Source organism: Patagioenas fasciata, chromosome 24 (assembly GCF_037038585.1).
Source record: "Patagioenas fasciata isolate bPatFas1 chromosome 24, bPatFas1.hap1, whole genome shotgun sequence".
In the NCBI taxonomy this organism is placed as follows: Eukaryota; Metazoa; Chordata; class Aves; order Columbiformes; family Columbidae; genus Patagioenas; species Patagioenas fasciata.
The window spans coordinates 4581373-4603704 of NC_092543.1; the positions used below are offsets into that span (position 1 = coordinate 4581373).

Consider the following 22332-nt stretch of genomic DNA (forward strand, 5'->3'; position numbering starts at 1 on the left):
GCAGGCATCCATCATCTCAGACACCTGCAGCTACAGGAGCGAGTACCCCAGATCGCTCCAGCTTCTCCGGACTCCTACAGAAATTCCAACGGATGCAGAGCAACCCAGTCTTTGAGCCGGGTTTTGCTTTTTATTCTCTTTTCCAACATTTCATCTCACCTTAGCCTATGCTGGTTGCTTATATCCACCTGTAGCCGATGACAATGACACATGTCTGGGAGATGGGGTGGTCCCCTCTCTCTTTCCAAGACCTGTTTAGATCCAGCACCTGATTTTTAGATGCCCAAAGCTAAGACTGATCTGACAGGGTACACCTTGGTTTTAAAACTTCATTTTTTAAAAAAAACAAATCCCAATTCCTACTAGAATGAGCTTTTGCAATCATCCTCTTTGCCTGTGTGCCTCTGTCTAACAATCTCCCCAATAATTTGTGAAGCCTTTGGCCAATTTATACTAAATTTGACAGAGGAACAGATGGCTCAAAGACATTAAGTACCTGCAAGTCTAGCACAGATAGGCAGCCAGGTACAGGAGAGGGACTCCGTGAGTGCCCTGTGGAGGGAAAGGCCACATAAAAATGAGATTCATCCACATCTGAACCTCAGAGAACCCACCCGGCACAAAGCCTTTCCAAACGTCCCCGCCGCAGGCGGCAAGTCATTTACTCCTCCTTGGACCTAAATGAAGCAAACTTGTAAGAAACCTGGCTTCATCCCTTTCCCTGTCTGTCAGAGGATGGGTTTTTGCATATGAAAGCAGAGCCTGCGTGACAACTTAGACGAAGGAGGAAAACCAACAAGGAAAGGAAGTCGAGTTGCTGCCGGCACCAAGAAATTAATTGCTGGAAATGTCGCGAACCTTCTCACATTTATCCCAAGGCATTAGACCCTGCAGACAGGACGAGGGGATGGCTCAAGCAGCACATTTTGGGTGGCTCCATGAGGAGATATTTCTTACATCAAGGGAGGACATGCAGCACATCGTCTCGGCGGCACCGGCCTTGCATAGCACGCTACACGCCACTAATAGAGCTGCTCATCTATTTCGCATCGATGTACCTTTCTAATGAAGGAAAACGGCTTTTTAATAAATAAAACCTTCACCAAAAATAGCTGCACGGTCATCTATAATCCCCTGGAAACTTAAAAAGGCCCAAAGTCAAGATGCAAAGCACAGAGGATTGGTTAATGGTGGGGGGATAGTGATGAAACAGCACAGCCACCCCCGAATCTTTTACACACAAGCCCTCCTGCACACACCTGCAAATGCCTCATCCTCCCATCACCAAAATAACATCAAAAGCGTTTTGCAGACTGACTAATACTCACAAATTCCCAATGCTTAGGTAAGTACTATTGCTCCTATTTCAACACAGGGGGGAAAGAGACAAAGAGCAGTGAAATGATTTCATCTGAAATAACTCGGAACAAGCGCGATGGAGGATGCGGCAGCCCCCCATTCCCTGCCTGAACCAAAACCAGGGAGGGACGATGCACCCAGCCATGGTGCAACCTCCACTTTTTGTGTCTATCAGCATCATCTCCCCTTTCCTCCGAGTCAAACAGATTTGTCCACAAAACCAGCTGCGGGTGGTGCAGCCTCACCCAGCAGGTACAGATGGACTCGCTGATCAAGATGAATCATTTGGCACGTTCAGACGACCTGGGCACAACGGCAGAATGGGGTTTTTTCTTTTGCTCGACGACTCCTCCACGGCTGGGGCGTTGGGGGGAAAAACACACGAAGAGCCTCAAAAATACAGAAGGACCCCCCCAGCTCACATCCCCACCTAGGTCTGGCTTGTTTGCTGCACCAAATCCCCCCTCCCTGCTCCCCGACAAGGTTAATAGGGTAGAGAGAGAGCATCTGTTTATGAGAAGGTTATCAAGTGAAAGGCAGTAACGCAGCCTCCAAACCAGCTTTTCATAGCCTCTTACTTATTATTTAATTTGGCTCCAGTACGTGAAATTAGGCTAATGGCTGTTAAGTGGTTAAGGCACGCACATTGTCCATCTGCCGAGAAGGCTCGGGGCCGTTGTTCTGTTTCAAAGGCTAAGGAGGAAAAATAATATGAGAGCTGCATGCTGTTAGTTTGAGAGCTATAAATGCATTTTCTCCCTCTTTCCCCTGCTTTTTTATTCCTTTTATCCCCGGCGTTTTGCCTGTTGCAGCATTAGGAACTTCTGGAAAGCGAGTTACTGGCTTCTTTTTTTTTCCCTCGTTGCTTTTGTGCTGCTTTTTTTGCCTTTATTTTGTTGTTTTATACCGAAGGGAAGGGCGAGCCAGCCGGTTTCAGCAATGCCACAGCTGTTGCAGCCTCTCGACTCAGGCGAGCAAAGTGCAGCATCCCCTGTTTGATATCAGCGGCTTTACGAACGAAACCCCGAGCTTTCGGCTCCTCTCCTTGGCGCCGGGACCGGCAGCTTGTCTCCATCAACACAACAGCATCTTCACGGTTTTCCTGACACGCAATCTGGAGCGCTCAACCCCTCCCCACCTGGATCCCTTGCTGCATTTAATGAGCAGCTCCACATATACCACGGAAAACGCGTGGTTTCCTACATATTTTAGTCTTAAATGATGTGAGCTCAGGCTGGAGCTCCCTCTTCTCTTTGAGTCTTGCATACGGGCAATGCCCACGCAGATTCTCGGGTGTCTCATACAAGAGTTGAGCTCATCCTGCCATTATTTCAATAATGAAGAGCTGAACGAATTCTACACAAGCGATGCAGAGAAAAGATGGGTAACCGCATGCAAAACCCACCCAAAAATCCTCAGAGGAAGATCCCATAAATATCAAAAATCGTCTCCACAGCATCACTTTTTGTCCCTTGGTCCCAGATGCGGTTTGCGAGCTCTGCTCACAGGACAAGGCACCACTGCTGGATAAAGCTATTGCATGGTTGGACCTGGTTGTACTTAGATAGGTGAACATAGAAGGATCGGGGAGTATCATAGGCATTTTAAGCAGATTTTGGCTATTTTCCCATGAACAGGCACCTGCTGTCCATCCCCCCGAAAGCTCACACTTTGTTTGTCATTGGCATCTGATTTAAGGAACACAGGGAGGTCCCCAAAAAACCGGAGCCTACATCAGAAAAGAAACCGGGGTGCAGGCTCCAACAAGGTGCATTGCAGCCAAGAAAGGTGAAGGGCCCTTCAGCTGCAGCAAAGAGAGTAAATAATAACCCAAACCCCGCTCTCTCCTCCAAGAGCCGTCTCCGAGCAAGAGGGGTTATTTATGGGGACGTGAGGAAGGAGAAGGCAGCTGAAGAGCATTTCTCATTTCCCTCCATTATGGCAGCAACCACACTTGAAATCAAACTTTATTTCTTCCTTCTTGAGCCAAGAGAAAAAATGCATACATAGAAATAAACGCCACAAACAAAGTCGGCCTTCCCTCCCTGCTTATACTCCCTGTTTTGCCAGAGGTTGGCGGGGCTGTTTCAAACTAGGGAGAAACAAGCAGCAGTTGGATTAGAGAGTTTGCTAAGGGGTTTGTCTCCCCACCGCTCCCCAAAACCATCCCTGGTATCTGTGCTCACCATCTGTGCTTCATCCCCATCTCCTGCATCTCCCGACAGGCATCTGCAGGAATTGCCCTCCCCCTGTACCGTATCTGCGCTTGTTCGTTAGGTATATAAATATATATACACACACTAATTCAGTCTCTGTGTGCGACGGCGCCTGGTGCGTGCAGAATGCGAGTGTGCTCGGGGGTGGTTAGTTACAACACTCAAAAAAACCCCAAATTACCACCCAGCTATTCATTTCCACACTCATCTCCTGGGTTCTTGTTGAACCTCGCCCAAAACACAGCATCCAGACTCCGCTTTTTTGGGGAAAGGATGAGGGGGAAGAAGGAAATTAAATGGAGGAGTGTTGATGGTGAGAATAAAGCTGGAATAAGCACCAAAGCGAGATGCTCAGCCCATGTCCTGCAGCTCTGCACCTGCTTGCACTGACAAATAAACGCAAAGCTGCCGGGGAGTACCAAAGAGAGAGCGGGATTCATGGAAATTTGCTCAGATTTGGCCAACCGGTGCGGAGAACTTTTGCTGGTACAGCGATCTCCATCGGCAGGGGGAGCGGGCTCCAATAATCTATCTTTTTAAGCTGGCAAAACCCTGCTTTGACACATTTACGCCTGCACGTCTGTACTGTTGCCAGTCCCGCTCCTTCCCCTCGCAGGCTGGTAGGAGCTATTAAGCGATCCTAGCAGAAGTCTGACACCAGGAGAGTTTTGTGTGAATAGCATATCCCGGTAAATCTGCAGGATAGAAAACATCTCCAAATCAGGTTAAGGGATAAATACCGACAAGCCCTGACTGGAGAAGGCAAAGCGTGCGTTCAAACGCCTGTGCAAACTGGAGAATTGCTACGGTTTTCCCCCAAAGAGATGCTGAAGCAGGTTGGTGGCAATTGAGCCGCGTGGAAGAGCAGAAGAAAGAGGTGATACCCAAGGTGAAGGATTCATATGAACCTCACCAGCGTTTTACAGACCCTCCAACCTGCACTCGGAGCACGAGGAGCTTCCACCTGAATTTGGGGGAAAATCTGGCAGGGCAGAACTTGCTGGAACCTCCTCCAAGGAGTCCTTCATGTTAACGTGCTGCCAGGGAGCATATGCAAGGGAAAGGAAGCATTACAGCACTTTGCTTCTGATCATCAGTGTTTTGAAGGGTTTTCTTGGCCTTAATCACCAGCAAATTTGGCAAGAGGTTTCCCAAGCGCTGAGCTGGCAGTTGTAGGGAAGAAGGTGGCTTTATCCAAGACAGAAAAATCCAAGGAGATGGCTTTGAACTAAAGCTGATAGGGGGTGAAATGCAAAAGGAAACGTCCTCGTGGGCACAGCAGCTTCAGAGGCAGCGGGAGAAATGAGTGGAGATGAGGGTGAGGTGGAGGAGAGTTTTTCCCCAAGCTGCAGGATGGCAGCCTGGAAGGAAAACTGAGGAGGGCAGGCTCCAGCTTTTTCCTCCAATTGCTTTAAGGAAGCTTCGTCCCCCTCCTCTCAGGGGAGCGGAGAAGAAGCACGAGATGCTCATCGCCTGCAGCATCGCCGGTGGGACAAGAAATTGCTCTGTCCCTGCTGGGATCTGCAGCCCGGGAGTGATGGATGAAAGGGAGGGAGAGGAGGAGGAGGACGAAGCTGCGTCTTAAGGCTTTGCAGCAGCAAATGGCCTCGGCGATTAAAACTGAGTGGGCAGTTGTGTATCACGCTGGATTTTCTGCCTGTTTCATCACTAGCAGTGACTCAGGAATATTCTTCATCGCCCTCAAGCGAGGATATGATCATTTTCTGCCACTTGAGATGAAGCTAATTTTACAGCAGCTTTAGAGAGAGAGATGTCATGTGCTGATGTCTGTGCTGCCTGCACCACACATCAATGCAGCACGGCAAGGCTATAGGTGCTGACTGCTGAAAATCATACCCCTGAGACCGGGACAGAAACACTCTGGACCAAGGGAGGGCTGATTTGGAGTTGCAAGGGTCCCTGGAAGATGAGAAAAGCAGCACAGGATCAAGACTTCCCAGCAAGGAGAAACACAACAGCATCCCCTCTCCAGTCAGGTTTGTTAGGAGGAGAAGCATCCAGAGTGCCTGAAGGTTTTGCATAAGTTCCTAATAAAACAAGCACACTGAGCAAGGGACAGATCTCACCACTCAAACCCAAATCAGTCCCAAAGAGACCAAATCTACCGAAATCGGAGCTTGATGCGTGAGGAGCTCATGTTCCGATGCAGAAAGCATTCGCGGTGCCACTGTCAAATTGCTCCTTTGGCTCAGCAAAGCCCAGGTCTGGCTGGGCTCACCACCTCTTCCTACCTGGGCCCCCCATCCCATCCCATCCTACCTGGGCTCCCCATCCCATCCCACCTGCTGGGACAAGGTGGCAGAAGAACCAGTGCCACCACCAGCATCGCAGCCTGGACTGCCCAGGATCCTGGCTGGGAACCCACCAGCACCACAGCCACATTCAGATGGGTTTTCTTGCTCCCTGATCAGGCTGTTTATCTATTTTTGAGATGGAAAAGCTGCCTTCGCACCAGACGCTGGCAATGCCCAGCGCAATGCCCTGGTCTCCTGGTCGGCGGGCTATTCCTTGACAGCCCTGGCTTCAGGAGCTAACTGGCAGTGGGAGCTGCGTTTGCAGGGGAAACGGAGTGGTGCTGCCAGCTTTTAGTGACAAAAGGAGTGTTTATAACAGGCGCGGTGACAGCTGTCCGAATGCCACATTTATTTACACAACGTTAGTTAAATTACTGACAGTTGGCGCTGCAAAGGGAAGCTGAGAGGAAGAGTTGACGTGTCCCCATCGCGCTCTCGCGCCGGGGGGTTTCAGCCTCTCTTTGTGCTCAGGATGTTGCTCTGCACCTTCCCTTCCCACCCAACCCATGAGGGGTTCGTGTCGCAGCTCCCACCAATCCCGAAGGGTCAGTCCCAGCAAGGTGGGTGAAGTTTCTCCCATGGCAATGCGTTGTCATCAAGCCTTTGGTCTTTTCTAGAAGATTTCTAGATATTTATCACTCTGTGGTCTCTTCAGACCTCGGCCAGCAGTGGAGACGACTTAGGGCAGGGCCACCTGAATGGATGGAGGTCACCAAGTGGGCCTTGGAATGGCCAAAAACGTCCATCATGCTGGTTTCAGACTTACAGAGGTGTCCGAGGTAAAGGTTGCACGTCCCACAATACAACATCAACGTGCTGCTGGCTTTAAACCAGCAAGGAAGTTGCAGCTGTTGCCCTCCATGAGCCAAGGACAAGCTGGGAAATTTAGGAGACCCAACTGACGTGCATCAGTGAAGGCATCTCCCTCAACCAACCACCTCCATGACCAGCAATAACAACCCAAGATGGGATATTGACCTTCTGCCCATGTCCCACCCTGCCCTGGAGTACAAGCATCTAGAAAGAAGAGAGATTTTCTTTAATTTCACAAGCAGACAAAACGCCTTTTGCTCCTCGTGTTTGTAGAGCACTAAATCACATCACCCAACACCATCTCCAAACTGCTCCCTTTCAACCCTGCCCCATTTTGCTCCGACTCTCACATCACCAAGTTTGCTGAGCAAACAGGGTCACAATGTGCATTGGCCAGCCTAAAATCTGGCCTTGGAAAACAGCTTTTCAGCAGCTATTTGGTCTGATTCAAAGCAGAACAGCTTCTCCAACTAGAAGATGGCAATAGGAAAGATGGAAAAACTGACTCCAAAATGTGGAGCCATTCAGAGGTGAGAAGGAAAAGGCTTTTTTCCAGCTAAAGGGAAGCTCTGTGTATCCAGAAATCCTTCCCTTCTGAGACTGAATGAAATCCAAATCACACTATTTCCTATTAGACACTTGAAACCCCAAAATCTTGGCTCAGCTTCATCAGAGTGTTTCCTGTAAAATTTGACAAGATGCTTCAATGAACTCATAAGCTCAAATTAAAAGAAATAAATACTGTTTTTCCAAACAAACCCATATCTGCCCTTCTCCCAACTGGGCAACGCTAAACTAAATATTTTTGCAGTCAAGGTACACAGGAAAGAAACAGATTTTTTAGTAAACAGGTCTGTTTCAGACATACGAATTTGTAATTTCTCATGTCACACACTGTACAAGCCTAAAATTTTTCATAAAAGTACAAGATGTAGGTGCTTGCCAAGCTCCCAGTAAATTGCAATGCAAGAGAAGCATCAAACCTTTAGAGACTTGGAAAATACTTGCTCAAATTTTCACCTAGGCCACTCTTCCTTTGAACTCACCAAGAGCTTTGTACTGGAGTCCAGGAGAGGAACAGGGATGAAAGATAATATAGATTATCCTGGAATAAAGTCCTACACCTCTGAATTTGGAAGATTTAAGTGTAAGAATCCAAATGTGGCTTTAATATTAGTGCTGTTTCTATCTGGAGGTCCAAACCACCTTGAGATTTGGCGGTAGCTCTGGATCTGCCCTGTTCTTCTTTCATACCTTTGAGAATTTGGTTTTCTTCACAGCTTTCTATCATCCTTCTTATTAGAGAAGTGTAAGAAACAAGTCGGAAAAACACACCGGTTTTGCTGAGCGGAGGATGTGAAGCTGGGGAAAATAATGATCCCACTAGGGAAAAAAGAGACCAAAAAACCCTAAAGTAATGTTTGGATAATCCGGGGCTCCATGTGTGTCTGATAGAACAGACGCAGGTGTCGGAGCCGTTTGCGGCTGCAGACGCAGAGCTGGGCAAAACCTCCCATCTCTGCAAGGAAAATAAAATAATAATAATAAAAAAAAATTAAAAACAACTGTGATATTTCACCAGCTGCTCATGTTGGAAGGTGCTTTGATTCCTTATTTACTCTGCGCTCATTGACATGCAGAGCTGGACTCGCACGTCTCCTGCTTGACCCTTGGTGGCCTTGCCTACCCAGCTCTGTCCCCAAAGGTGTCCCCACCTCCAGACCAGGCCCAGCTCTCAGATCCCGTCTCCATCCCACCGACACCGGCTTTTCCAGGGGAAAATCCAGCTCCCGAGTCAAGTCCAGCCTTTCTGTATCTGCTCTTCTGCCTCCTCACTTCGCACACCAACAACTGTTGGTGGTGAGAGCCAACCCCACTCACCGCCAGCTGAAGAATCCTTATTTAAAGCAAGGTTTTTAATATACTAATGATTAAGACGCGTTTGGCATTTCAGCAGACGCTGCAGCATGCAGACAGCTAAACCTGAGCCTCAGACGTGCTCCTTTGCAGCCCGGCACCTCTAAAAACTAAGCCTAAGGACAGCAACGAGGTATTTCCCATTCGCTTTGCAAAGGTGCCACACGCAACGAACTCTGTTAGGAGAGGGTTTTCTGCATTGCTATTCCACCCACAACCCCTTAACAGTTTACATATTGTAGCAAGACTAAAATAATGCTGTCTTCCAACCCGATCCCCAGTCCATTACAGTTAAGATAAAGACTTGTGGTGACATTAATGAGCACTGGATCAGCCCCTTTGTCGCCATAAATCTCTTGATTGCGCTGGTGGGATTGCATTTTCCCATTTGCTTGTTTGTTTGGCTCTGTGTTCTCATTACAATTTCTATTAGCCCGTTCTCCCACTGATGTGGTCATAGATTAGTGCCTTCCTGATTTTCTCCTTTCCTCCTGAAGGAAAAATAAGGGTGTCTGAGCTCAAACTGGCAGGTTTAGGCGAGTCTGGCAGGAGGCAAGAACAACTCTACTAGATCAAGAGGAGGATTTTTCCACCAGCAGAAGCTGGAGTAACCCTAGCAAAGCCAACAAAACCCCATCCCCAAGCAGCTCTGCAGGACCAGAGCCATACATCACATACAATTCCTGCCACCTCCAGCTGAAAAATGCTCCCCCAGACTCCAAGCAAGGGCAGGAGACCTGTGGACATCTGAGGTGCCCTCCAGTAGGATGCTCTGAGCGTTTTCCATACAGAGGGATGCATCCTGCCACAAAGAGCCTGCGACACAAGCAGATGAGTCACAGAGCCAGAGAAAGGAAGAGCTGCAATTGCCACAGACGAATATATACATCTACAGGTCCTAGGAGGGTGCCGAATGTCACGTAAGCAGTGGAAAAAGAACTGAACCTCCATTTAATAACCCCGGCTTGACAATTAGAAATGCCACCCCAGCAATAGGCCAGGTCTGCCACCTGCAAAGCTGCTCTCACCTCCCTTCCTCCGCACCCCAGAGGAGCAGGGTACAAGTTTGTATGACTTAAATCTTTCCAGACCAAAGATGCTTAACCCTATGGTGAAGACGACAGCTCCAGAAAAGCAGGTTTGTCCCCCAGGAGACCTCAGCCCAGTTCCAGTGAACCAGAAGCAGCAGCTCTACCAGGAGAGCTATAAAGGGAAACCCTCCTCTGGCACAGCAATCAGGAGCTTGTCTCATCTCAGATGGAAATTGCACTCATGAAAAAAAAAAAAAAAAAAAAAAAAATCCATGCATATGACAGCTTTTTTCCCCACTTTAAGCTGATTCCATCTCCGAGATGGGAGAGAGGTGGCGAAGATTTGCTGACATGTCACTTTAGCAATAAACTCCCCTTTCAAAAACATGCCGTCGCAAGCAAAGCAAATCGACTCGCGAGCTCCGAGCAGCCGCACGTGGGCTCTGCCCGGGGGGTCCTACGGCCCCTCCGATGGAGCATCTGCAGGAACACGGCAACAAAACCCTGGCCAGAAAGGAGGACCCAGCATCTTCACCTTAATATGGGAAAGGTCATCACATCCCTAAATTTGTCTCTTAACCCTCAAGAAGAAGAAAGAGGTTTGAAGAAGGTGTGTGCCGGGTGCTGAAGGAGTTGAGAGTATAAATTAGGTTGATAATATGAGTCAGCAGCTCAGCTCCATCCTCACAGGACCGCTGGGCCTGGTCCCACCCCAGCCCAAGCACTCAGAATCCCTTCTCAGTAACGATAAAAAGCAAAGTAATTACACCTTGGCTTCTGCATCCTGCAAACCTGAGCTACAGTCCCCTTGTCAGGGTTGGGAAGAGGGCAGGGAAGCAACCAGGACCTTAAATAATTGTAGCAGGACACAAAAATGTCATGAACAATCTCCGCCTTGTTTTGATTTCATTATTATTTGCACCAAGAGCCCCACACGGTGCCAAGTGCCCAGCAGTGCCCTGCCGCCCCACATCGCTCAGTGCTGAGGTCACAAGGATGGCAAATGGCACTTTCTTGGGGACAGAGAGCCCGGAGGGGTTCCCCTGTGCCCTGGCAGCCCTTCCACACTCATCGACTGCAAACCACAAAGGCAGCTGCCCAAAACCTCAGTGAAGAGTCAGCATTGCTCAGGATCAGCACGGGGGGGACACAGCAGCCCTTGGGACCCCAGCTGGAACACATCCCCTGCCATCCACCAGAAACCAGCCCTGGTTTTCATATTAATAACCATACAAAAAGGCAAATTCCCATAGATAAAGGGGGAAATACAGGGTAAGCAAAGAATCACAGAAAACAGACCCATTTCCCATAAATATTCTCTTCTGCTTAGCAAACAAGCACTTGCTGTTTGCATCCATCAAACAAAACATGCTTGATTTTGTTTTGTTTCGCGGCCAAGTTATCATTTCTCCAAAATTATTTCAAGAGCACAACGGGAGCAAAATAAATTTGCAAAACAGGCTTAAGTAAACCGTGGCAGATCCCGGTGGCAAAGTGCACGGCCCTTTTCAAAGCCCAAGGGGAACCGCAGGAAACATCAGCGTTAAAAAAGCTTTGACTCATGTTAAACTCAAGATTTGACTTCTAGCATTAGAATCAAAGGGGGAACAAGTCAAGGAATTGCATCATTCTGCCAAGAAAACCAGAGGGGATGTAGAAAGGAGCCTGTGAAAGAAGAAGTGGCCCCTGCCCTATAGCCAGATTGGCTCGATGTCTACCTGGGGCACCAGCAAATTTGGGGGATATCAGGCAAAAGCCCATGCACGCTGCTGGGATCGTCAGAGACTCGCTGCGGAAAGCGCTGACTGATGCCAATTAAAGTGAAATCATAATCAAGCCGTTTGTTTTTATGCGGAGAGAATCGCTCTGAAGGTCTCGGCAATGCCTGGACTCGGTTCAAGCGCTGGATCAAAGTTCAAGACGGGTCTTTTTCAGCATGAACCACCAAGAATAAATCCTGCCCCTCCTAGCCCAGTTGGTAGCCCTATCCCAAAGTCCTAACCTAGGCTTAAACTTAACACAGCGATCTGAAGTGCTGGTACCAAAGCAAGGCACACGCCTGCACCCTCCCGAGACAGAAGGAAATATCTGAACATCTCTGGTGCCTGGTCCTAAACTGACTCCTAATGGTAGATTTACAGCAGCTGGATTTGCACAGAGCAAAGTCTGTGCCCTTTCCAACCGGGGAGTCTCCTGACAGCCGTCAATCCACTTCCTTTCTCCAGCACCGAATTAGCTTTGCTTGAAAGGAACGGAGACAAGAAAAGCCTCCTTGAGGGGAGTTTTGAGTCCTAAGCATCCCACCACCCCAGATAAAATAACCCATTTCCAACAGCAGAGCCCTTTTTCTATGTGGGGAACGGGACTTTCTGAGCACTTCAGAGAAGCTGCAAGTTCTGCTGCAAACTTTCCAGCTTACTCTTCTTGTCACCCATGAAAAACCAACAAGCGACCTCTAGAAACATCTCTTTCCTTCCAAATCCTTGGCTGCAACCCACCCACCCCACATAGAAATGAGTGGGAAAAGTGGAGATCCTGGTTTTTTACCTATTTTACCCTTCCTGTGCACCCTTGCGGGGCTGCTGGGGTCTGCTGAAGCCTTTCTATGGAACATCGCTATTCTGAACAAGTTAACTCCTCCACAATGAATCGATGGCTGCACTGGGCTGGGAGGGGACAGGAAGATTCACGCTTCTTCAATTTCTTTCTCTGGAAACGTGTGGTTTTCATGCATTCTCCTCTCAGCTCCTTCCACAGCACAGCTGCGGGGACCCGGACCTACCAGTGTGTCTGTACCACACTAACCGCTCCCACCCCAAACCAGAAGGAAAATGCCCCAAAATACCAGTGCAAAACACAATCCTCCACCTCTCCAGCTACCAAACCAGCGCACAGAGCCGGTAGCAGCAGCGAGCCATTGATTTCCCAGAGCAACGCCCGCGCTAGGGGCAGGACAGCAGGAACATCACCCGCACAGTGGGAACATCACCCGCACAGTCTGCACACTCCAAAGCCCACGAGCCCGTCTCCTGGGGCACATTCCAACTGACAAGCATCTGTGTAAGGACACAGACGTCCCTCGCCACCAGACCGGCTCCCCAGCTGAACTGGGATGTGCATCCGACAGCTCCGGGGAGGTGACAAACAGCTGGTGTCCCTCTCCAGGGCCACCTCCCAGGCACAGGATGTGTCCCCTTTCCCACCAGGCCTGACGGACAGAAGGAAAACATCCCTCCTGCTGACTCACCCCGGGTTTCCTTTGTTCTCCACCCAGCGCCGGGGCAGAGCACCAGCATTATCTGTGCTGGAAACCCTGCGTGAGAAGCCCTTTGCAGGCCCCCACCAGAGCACAAGCAATTCACCTCCTTCCACTAAGTTTGGACAAGCTACTTTTTTATTTTATTTTCTTTTTTAGCTAATCTCAGTGGGGCAAATTCCTAAGCCAGACAACACCCTCCACCCTCGGCCACCCATTTCCAAGCCTCTTTGCCCCATCGTGCCATGATGCAAGAGAAATCCAGGCGAGTGGCCACAACACAGCTCCCTCCTGGGAACGTGCAAGGGCTTGGGGGGGGGTAGAAGCTCAGCTGCAAACAGCTGAGTTGCAGGAAATACACAGGGAGGGGATTCACATTTCCAGGGGCTAAACCCAGCCTGTGATTTAAGTCCTCCCGCCGCTTAAAAAGAGCCCCGGCTGAAATTCCTCCTCAGGTTTTTCTTGCCCTGGTTTGGCCCTGCTCCACTCGCTGGCGTAAAGCAGGAGCGCAGATCTCGCCGCACACACCCAGCTGGCCCCGCAGATGTTGGTGTCACCTAACGCAACGCGCCGGCACAGCAAAGTCACTCCCGAGCATGCCGGAGTTGCAAGCGCCGCTTCCCAGCGCCGCAATTAAAACCTGGCTTTATTATTTTTCATGTCCCTATCAAACATCCTCTGGGATGACTGAGCCCATCTGCTGCGTGGAGAGGGACGAGTATTCGGGCATAAGACGTCCCAGAAGTTACAGGGATCAAAATTCCAGTTTCCTCGGCAGCCCCTGCACCTCTCAGGTTGCCGCTGCAGGTGACAGCACCCCGCTGCAACGCCCAGCCCCACATTGCCCCCCACCTCAAAGAGTTAAAGCTGCCAAGGAGCAGCAACCCCCTGCCTGGAGACAGCCCCATCCCAGCAGGTCTGGGCAGGGGAGAAGGCACAAAACCCAACACAGGGGTCAATAACTCCCCCTATCACCAGGCTGAGCTGGTTTACACACATAAATGCACCCCGGGCGCTGCACCGCAGGAGCACGGTGATGTTTATGCCCAACAAACGCAACCAAAGTACCCGAGCCATTGACTACCGACAACAGGAGCCTCACACCGGGGTAGGGCAGGGGGTCAAGAGGGAATCGCACTCTTTTTTTTTTTCATCCTGGAAACAAACAGGGGGGCTGAGCCAAAGCCCAGTCCCCCGGCACCCAAATCTCCCTCTCGGCTTGCTGCCCGGCGCCCGCTCCGCACCACCGATCCACACGATGCGTCCCCCGTGGGGAAACTGAGGCACGTCCCAGAAGACACCGGCCGCCCTCCCCGTCCAGCGGGTCGCCCCCCATGCCCCAAAAGGCAAAAATCCAGCTGCTCCTACCTGAGCGTGGCACTCTCCCCTTGCCGCACTGTCACGTTGTCCATAGCTTTGGGGAAGGTGGCATCTCCGCTGCGCACGGGCACTCCTGCGGGCACAAGGAAGAGCAGCCTGAGACAGAGGACGACCAGGCACCTCCAGGGCAGGGCTAAGCACCCACCGACCCCCATCCTGGGCAGCAGGGACTTTTCCGACAGGCAAAAAACACACCCGAAAAGGGGGAAAGGGGGGGGGAAAGGAGGGAGGGGGTGCGTGTGTGTGGGGACGGGGGGGAGCAAAACCACCGGGGCGAGCGATGCGGAGCTCCACGGAGATCAGGAGAGCCCCCGCCAAGGCAGGCTGCGAGCTCTGAGCCTGCCGAGCGGCATCCGAGGGAGTCCCCAGGATCCTCGGGTGAGGGAGGAGGACGGGAGGGCCGGGGGGGAGGAGGAGGAAGAGGAGGAGGAGGAGAAGTGGCAAAGGTGCCGGACGCTGGACGAGCCGGTTCTTCCCGGGCAGCAGAGTCCGAGGAGGCGCCGGGGGAGCCGCCCGGCTGCGCCCCCCCCGCTTCTCCCGAGTTCGCAGCGCAGTCCAAAAAACCAGTAAAAACCCAACAACAACAAAACACCCCCGGCACACGAGTCCAGACACAAAAAGGCACAGCGGGCAAAGGCCTCCGAGGCGCCCAGCAGTTCCTTCTCCACCAGCCCCCTTGTCGCGTCCCAAAGGCGGGTTGGTCCAGGCGGGATGAAGGATGCGAGGGGGATATCTGCCTGGATGTGGGGGTGCCGGAGCCCCCGAGCTGCCCGTTCAGCCGCAAAGCGGGGAGCAGGGGGCGCGGGGGAGCGGGCGAGGCGGCGGCGGCAGCATCCCAGCCCCGCCGGCCGGCAGCATCCCCGGGCGGGGCGCAGGCTGAGTGCCCGGGGTTGTCATGGCAGCGGCTCCATCCCTGACCGGCACTCGGGCTCCCGCACGCCCCGAGCCCCGCACACCCGCGGAGGGGAGCGGAGCGATGCGCAGGCTGCCCACGCCAGCCTTAACCCCTGCCGCGCCGCGCTCCTCGGGGGACGAGATGTCAGGACCCCCCCCTTGCTTCCCCAGCGCGCTTACCTGCACCCAGCACCTCTAACATATGCCCTCCTCTACCTCCGCGCCATCCCCTCTCCGAGCAGCAAAGCTGTTACACATGAGGGGAAACTGAGGCACGGGGCGATTTTTTTTCTTCCCCCCCTCCCCATCCAAGTCAGGCAGGTGGTGAGGAGGAGAGGCAGGAGCGTGCCCCTCCTGGTCCTCTGCACCTCGCAGACACATAGCATGAGCTCGAGTGGCGAATTCCTCCCCAGCTGTGATCGCGGTCCCCGCGTACTTTTTATCAGCTCATAATTTAACAAATATCGCATTTGCTTATGCCTCGCAATTCCTCCTTCTCTCCGCTAGCGGCTAAACACATTAATATTTCCAGGCACAGTTTCATGCTGGTGAGAGGTGCCGGGGAGCCATCCTCAGAGCGCAAAGTCCCGGAGCCACCAAGCAAGTACAGAATGAGCAGCCGAGATGCAGCTTTTGGGGTGCTGCACCCCTGGAAGCCCCTCCGAGCTGCAAGAGCCCGGCATTAGGGGAAACGGGGCCTCCCCCGCCCACTGTCCCCAATGACTTCTCCGCGATGCAGGACCTTATCCAAAGTCCTCCCTCCATTTCCCACCGCGTGCTCTGCAGCTATTCCACGGCACCACCATTCTTTTTGATTTTTTTCTCCCCTGAAATCACTGCCAACCTGAGCTGGATTCAAACTGGTGACCTAGATGTGAAAGGATCCGTAGCCCGTTACTAATCCCTGGAGCCTCCGAATCCCCTGTAAACTACTGCTTAATTCACTAACTGTGCTATTTAATCTCTAAAACATCATGAGCTGTGCCGGGCAGAGGAAACACTCAATCAAATAAAGCTTTATTATTATTGTGCGTGCTGATAGGTCATATGAGAAGGGGATTGCTTTGCAAGTCACTCTACTTCTTACTCTTCTGAAGGCTCCACTCCTTGAATTGAGCCCCGGTGGGACGTGCTGCCTCAGGTCCTGTGTTTCTGCAGAGGAGACAGGAGCTTTCCCCAGCTCTTGGCAGGAGGAGTTTAATCTCTGCAGCTCGCTCTGCTCCACTCAGGCAGAGGAGAGGTGAACGCCGGCCTTGGGCCCACAAATTACATGGGAGGGGGTTCAGAAACCTAAGGCAGGATGGGGACCCCACAGGACATCACCACGCTCATCATGCAAGAGCTGGCTCTCTTGGCGAGGCCGCTCATTTGGATGGGCAGAGACCATCTCCTGTGTCAGCAAAACCAAAGGGATTCCAATCACCACAGCCAGTTAACCTTTGAACACAGCCCAGATTGCTGGGAGCATCTTAAATCACGAGAGAAAGCACCTGCCTACGCTGAAAACGTGTGAGGTTGGGTCGGAATGTGACCTTATGAGCAGCTTCAGCCCTTGCAAGGGCTGAATTTGGCCCACCGTTAGGAGGCCATCAGCATTGTCTGAAAATCCCAAGGAATTTAAATCCAATATCGCCAGCTCCTGCATACTAAAGCCCAGCAGAATCCCCGGTCTATCTCCCCATCTCCAGCTCTCCCTCTTTCACACACATACGACGCACATATAAATCAGCCTGTCACAGCTCGTCTCTTTTCTGACAGCTGTAATTGCTTCAGACTATAAAAATATCTATAGACAATAAACACAATGCATGAAAACAGCAAAGAGAAAACGAAATCAAGATTCCTTTAAATAATTCAGTTGCTCCAGCAGCAGAGGAGCCAGCAACTGAGTCCAGCTGTGAAGGTTCAGCAGCAAGAGAAAGAGAGCTTTGTAGCCTCCTCCAGGGATGAGAGAGCCTTTTTTTCCTTCCTTGGTTTTTGACCACAGCAGAAGAGTCTGCTGAACACGGCTTGCAAAGCCAGACCTATCCGAGCATGAAACACAACCTCGTGCTTTCAGCTTCTTCTCTTTCTTCCTACTTGGATAAAAGTATTTTTTTTATTATTTTTTTCTTTCTGTTGCGAGCAACAGGCAGGAGACAAACAGAGAGAGCAAAGCAGACGCACGGGCTATGTATAATATTTATCTCCGTATCCATCTCCCGCTTTCTAGCAAGGCTACAGGCCCCCTCTCCTGGCAGAGACCACAAACAGGGCAGCAGGAGCAAAGCGAGGGCTGGCATGGCCGGGGAAGGGAAGCAGCGGTGGGGATGGAGGTGGGGTGTCAGCCAGGCCAAACCCTTTCCAGCTGATATTTACTCCATTTTCTACTAAAAATCAAGATTGGACAGGGTAAAAGGTGGCAGCACCAGTTCACAGAGACTCCCAAAACATCTGTCCATTCTTTGCTCATGTGGACCAGACTGCTGAGGCTTTCACTTTTAGCAAATTTGTCCCCCAAAAATATCCCTGGGGAAGAATGGTGGCGTTTGGCCCCGGCCAGCATTTCCCAAGGGACCCCGGTTCCTTCTGCAAGGCCAGGGAGCCTCCCAGCAAACTGGGCTTGTGGAGCAAAACAGAGCCTAAGCATCTAATCCATACATTTGAGTGGTCCCCAAGGCTGATAACCAGCTGCAAAATTGCAGTCAAGGTTCCTCTGGCAAGTAAAACAACATGATTGCCACACTTTTTCCTGCATTCTCAGAAATAGCTAATGCCATTCTAGCATCTCTTTTGCTTATAGCTGCTCCCAGGGACTGGGACATGCAACCACTGCCTATAGACCTGCCTGCAAACCTATAGATGTACAACCATGCAACCCCCGCCTATAGACCTGCCTGCAAACCTATAGACGTACAACACTACACCTCCCCGCACTGAAAGATCTCATTATTGAACAAGAAGTCAAAATTACTTTCAATAAGTAGGTCATGGCCAGGCAATTTGTACCGCAAGATCCTTCTTTTAATTCTTTTTCCCTTTTCACAAAGCTGATAGATGGCAATCTATAACCCCAAAGTGGAAATTTATTTTTAATCTGAAATTGCCAAATATGATCAGAAACATAATTTATGCCCGAGCCGTTCTCGTTCTTTCCAAATGGAAAACATGATTTCATAACCCCATTCGTGCTATCGCATACCGCATTATTCCCCAATAAGCTCAGAATTGCAAAAAAAAAGTGCTTAATTTTGTTGGTGTTGGTCAGGTGAATGACACAGAGTCCAGGGGAACTTTTTCTGAATAACTACTGAGTCCCCAACCTCCACAACCATTCACCGCAGACACAAAGGCCATTATCCCCTCGTTAACGGTGGCCCCAATTAAAAAACAATGATTGCCAGCCTTACTTGGCTGAAGCCATTTTGAGCCCAAAGGCATTTCTGAGCCGAGCTGGAGAAATTGCCCATTTGGGGCTGTTTCTAGGCCAGTTTTTGGAATGCGAGCAGCATCCTCACCGGCACTCGGTCCCTGAAAACAGGCGGCGACTACCAGCACCCTCTTCACAGGACTTAAAAACAACACACAAGACCCCATTAATCCCCGCTAAAGATGTTATTAATATTTAACTGGCTTTTATATAAACCTACAGTAACCGTCCTATTAAATTGGAATGAAGTGTGCTTTTGGGAGCCTTCCCCTAAAGCCACGTCGGGATCCTCTGCGCTGCTGCCTTTGCACCTCGCCATGAAACAAAAAGGGAACATTTTCTTTGCCCTTTAAAAAACTGCTGGGCTTGGGTTTGTCGCTGGGTGCTCAGGGGACTTTCAAGCACCAGTTAACCCTTTGCAGGATGAGCTGCGCTGCCTCCCGCTCGCTGCAGCCGAGGGGCTGGAGGACCCGCCGCCCCGCAAAACCCCCTGTTCTAAGCTGGTGCTTCAAAGCCAAACCCAGCAAAGGATTTATCTCCCTGCAGCATCGCAAGAGGTAACCCAGGACGCACCACCTGAGGAGAAAGAAAGGCCAAGCCATTCCATACAGCACCGCCATCCGTTGTATACGCAGAGATGCACAGCAGCATCCTCAAGGATGCTCTGATGCGCGTTACAGATGCTGCAACTGAGACGCGAGGCTCGGGGAGGGACGCACAGCAGTCCCCAAGGCCTGATTTTTCCTTTGGGATTCCTCCTTTCTCCCACGGTTCTCAGCATTTTGAGCCTTCCACAACAGCCCAGCCAACACAACATGCGTATTTATGAAGTGACACCTCCATATGCGCAGCCTTAATGTTAAACATCTATACAAGGAGTTAAATAAAAATTACTGAGATACTAAGCCACACTGGCACAGCAAAAGTTATGAGCTGAGACTGAGGCTTGGCACAAATTACAATTGGTTTTATATAAATCTGTTTCTTGTTGCATTATTGTGAGGTTATGTTGCCATATTAACACCCCAAAAAACAGCCTTTATGCTCCACATCCACGGCAGCGTTTGATCGGCATGAATCAGGCGCCAGCTGACGACATGGGATAAAACCCTGCCATTAGCCATCTAACAGCATTTTATAAGCGCATGACATTAACCCCGCGCTCTACAACTCAATCCACTCTGCGTTTTAACAGGAGTAAGTGCGCACGGGAAGAGCGAAACAGCTGAATAGGCTGAAAAGGAGAAGAAAGAAGGTCCTTGTCCCTGACTGACGCTGCCCCACCACCACATCCATATCCCTTCCCCAATCAAGCCCTTTCCTACCAGAAAACACTTGGTCCACGCAAACCAGGCACCAGGAAAGGAGTAGATATCATGATACAGGCCAGGGCGTTAAACAAAAAGCAGCTTTTAGGAGCAAAGCCCCAGAAAACTCTTTTGAACCCACTGAGCACGCTCAGCAGCTCTCAGTGAAACCCCAGCCCACTGCCAGGTGTTCAGCATCTTTGAAAACTGGACCCACCTGGAGATGCTAATTTGCCTTTTGCCTGCAGCTGCCTTTGAACCTGGATCTGTCACCTTCAAAACCAGGGTGCTGAGATACAAAGAGCTTTGCTTTCAGGCTCCCAATTGGCCAAAAAAAGCGGCTTTTCCAGATGTACCTCAAACCCGAACACCCGCACCTTTGCAGGGACCATCATTTGCCAACCTTAAGTCTTATTTCCCAAGCCAAACTGCTCAGTTGCTCCTTGGGAACAAAAGCCGGGTGCGCTGCTGCCTGCCTGGATCCATTTTAGTTTTGCCGCTGGTCCTCTGACCCTCGCGGCGCTGTGCATCCAAGAATAATATTAATAATAGCCATGCCATTAAGCAAGATGCTTGGTTTGAATCTGAAGATTTTGAGAAACGATCTCATAAATTTAATTCCCGGGGTACCATCTTTGAGCGTTAACAGGCACAGTCGCCTCTGAATTCTGGGAAATGAGCATAATTACATGGAGATCGACAAGGCACAAATGCCAAGAATTCTGTTAACCTTTAATACTGCAAAAAAACTCTCCCCTTGTAATTATCTCTTTCCTTTGTCTTAAATGTTACTGATGAATATTTAGTGGGATAAGCAAATAAAAGAAGGCTGAGGGGCGCAAGGAAGCGTAGAGTAACTCTGCAAACCTCATGGCATCGCTGGGGGTCAGGGCTGGGGGCAGAATAGGACCCTGGGTCACAAAATGTGGCAGCCAGGACAATGCCCACCCCCATGGTGACACACGGCTGCTGCTGATTCCAGTGGAGGGCTCTGCGGTGGGCACCAAATCCTAATTAAGCCCCAGTGCTGTGCAAATGCACCTTTGCTGCGTTCCGCAGCGAGGACACGGAGCGATCCCATGTCTCAGTTTCAGGTGCCCTTTCTCCAAACCCAACTTCGCCTTGGAATAAACCTTCCTGGGCAAAAAACACATCACCTTTCAAACACATCCTCCCTAGGGCTGCAAATGGCACTGCCCTCTTGCTGCACATTGAGTCTGATGGAAAGAAGATTTTCTCCCGGCGTGAACTGCATTAATATCTGTCACCGCTCTGGCATTTCTGCCTATAATGATGAAAAATATGTGCGGAGAATGCGGGGTGCTCTCAGCATCACCTCCCTCCCCATGAAGTGAAATTAGAAGCAGCTGCTCCCGTTCCCGTCCTCTTTACGGCCCCAGAGCATTAGTTCTAGAAGCTTATTATTTGGGAGATGGCACGGGGGTAACCGAGGCTCACGACCTATCCATATTCAAAATGTGCCTTGCTGCAGACGGGGGCTCAGCTCTCCCTCCCCTGAGCTGCAGACCGGTGTAAAGGTCACTCTCTTCTTTTAATGTCGCGTCAGACCGACCGCTGCGTGAACAAGAAAAAGGAATATCTCTCCCATCGGACGGAGAAAACCCATTTCTGTCTTAGGAGGAGCGTGCCAGCACGAGGCTGTAACCACCGGCAACACCAAATGCTTTTGCATCACTGCCCAGGAGCCCTGGAGGAGGTGGAAGGAGCTTCCTCCTGCATTTGGAGATGCTCTTTTCAGCAGCATCCCAACCATCCCTGTACTTGCCCCAAAATGCTGCAGGCATCCCCAGATGCAAACGCGTCACAAATTAACCGACACCGCCCAGGCCACCGAGTTTTTGAGCTGGTCCTACTGGAGAGGCTGGAACAGTCTGCAGAGCAAACTTTGCCTCCAGCCTCTAAGTGAGACCTTTGCAGGCGCTCTCCTCCCTCGTTCCAGGAGGAACGAAGCCAACGCAGTATTTATTCACACAGGACCGGGGAGAGAAATGAAATAAAAGAGGTTAGCTCATTAAGGACAACGCGTACCCCTCCCAAGAGAGTTCTTTGCAGGCACTGAGAGGAGGAACACATGTCCAAGCCCAGAGCCAGGGATGTGAGCAGCAGTGAGGGCTCCAAACCTCCCCAGGCAGGTGACACCACAACCAGCTTGGACCTGGGGTCCCAGCAGCCCCATCCACCACCCCCTGTCCTTTCTGACTCCCGAAGGCAGCAGATGTTTGCTCTCCTCCCTTCCCTCTCTCTTTTTCCATGCTTCAACCCGAGCGAGCTCTCTAGTCTCCAAGCTGCTTTTATGCCCCTTTAAAAGGTTATAAAAGCTGCCTTTATATTCCAATAAAGGGATATAAAAACAACCTTTTTTGCAGTTCAATAAACGTGGTTAACTCTTCCCCCCCATTCATACTTTTTTGCCT

At 50.7% G+C, this 22332-nt stretch overlaps 1 protein-coding gene across 5 annotated transcripts in view; it reads right to left on the reverse strand.

The window, feature by feature from the left end:
* LOC136111373 (protein CEPU-1) overlaps positions 1-22332 on the reverse strand; it is a 283780-nt gene that overhangs the window by 98696 nt on the left and 162752 nt on the right. For 2 of the 5 annotated variants that reach the window (XM_065855512.2, XM_065855509.2), the window contains exon 1: positions 14276-14548. In XM_065855512.2, the coding sequence (XP_065711584.1) occupies positions 14276-14442 (167 nt within the window). In that variant the 5' untranslated portion in view covers positions 14443-14548. The other 3 variants (XM_065855513.2, XM_065855514.2, XM_065855510.2) reach the window with 3 other exon arrangements.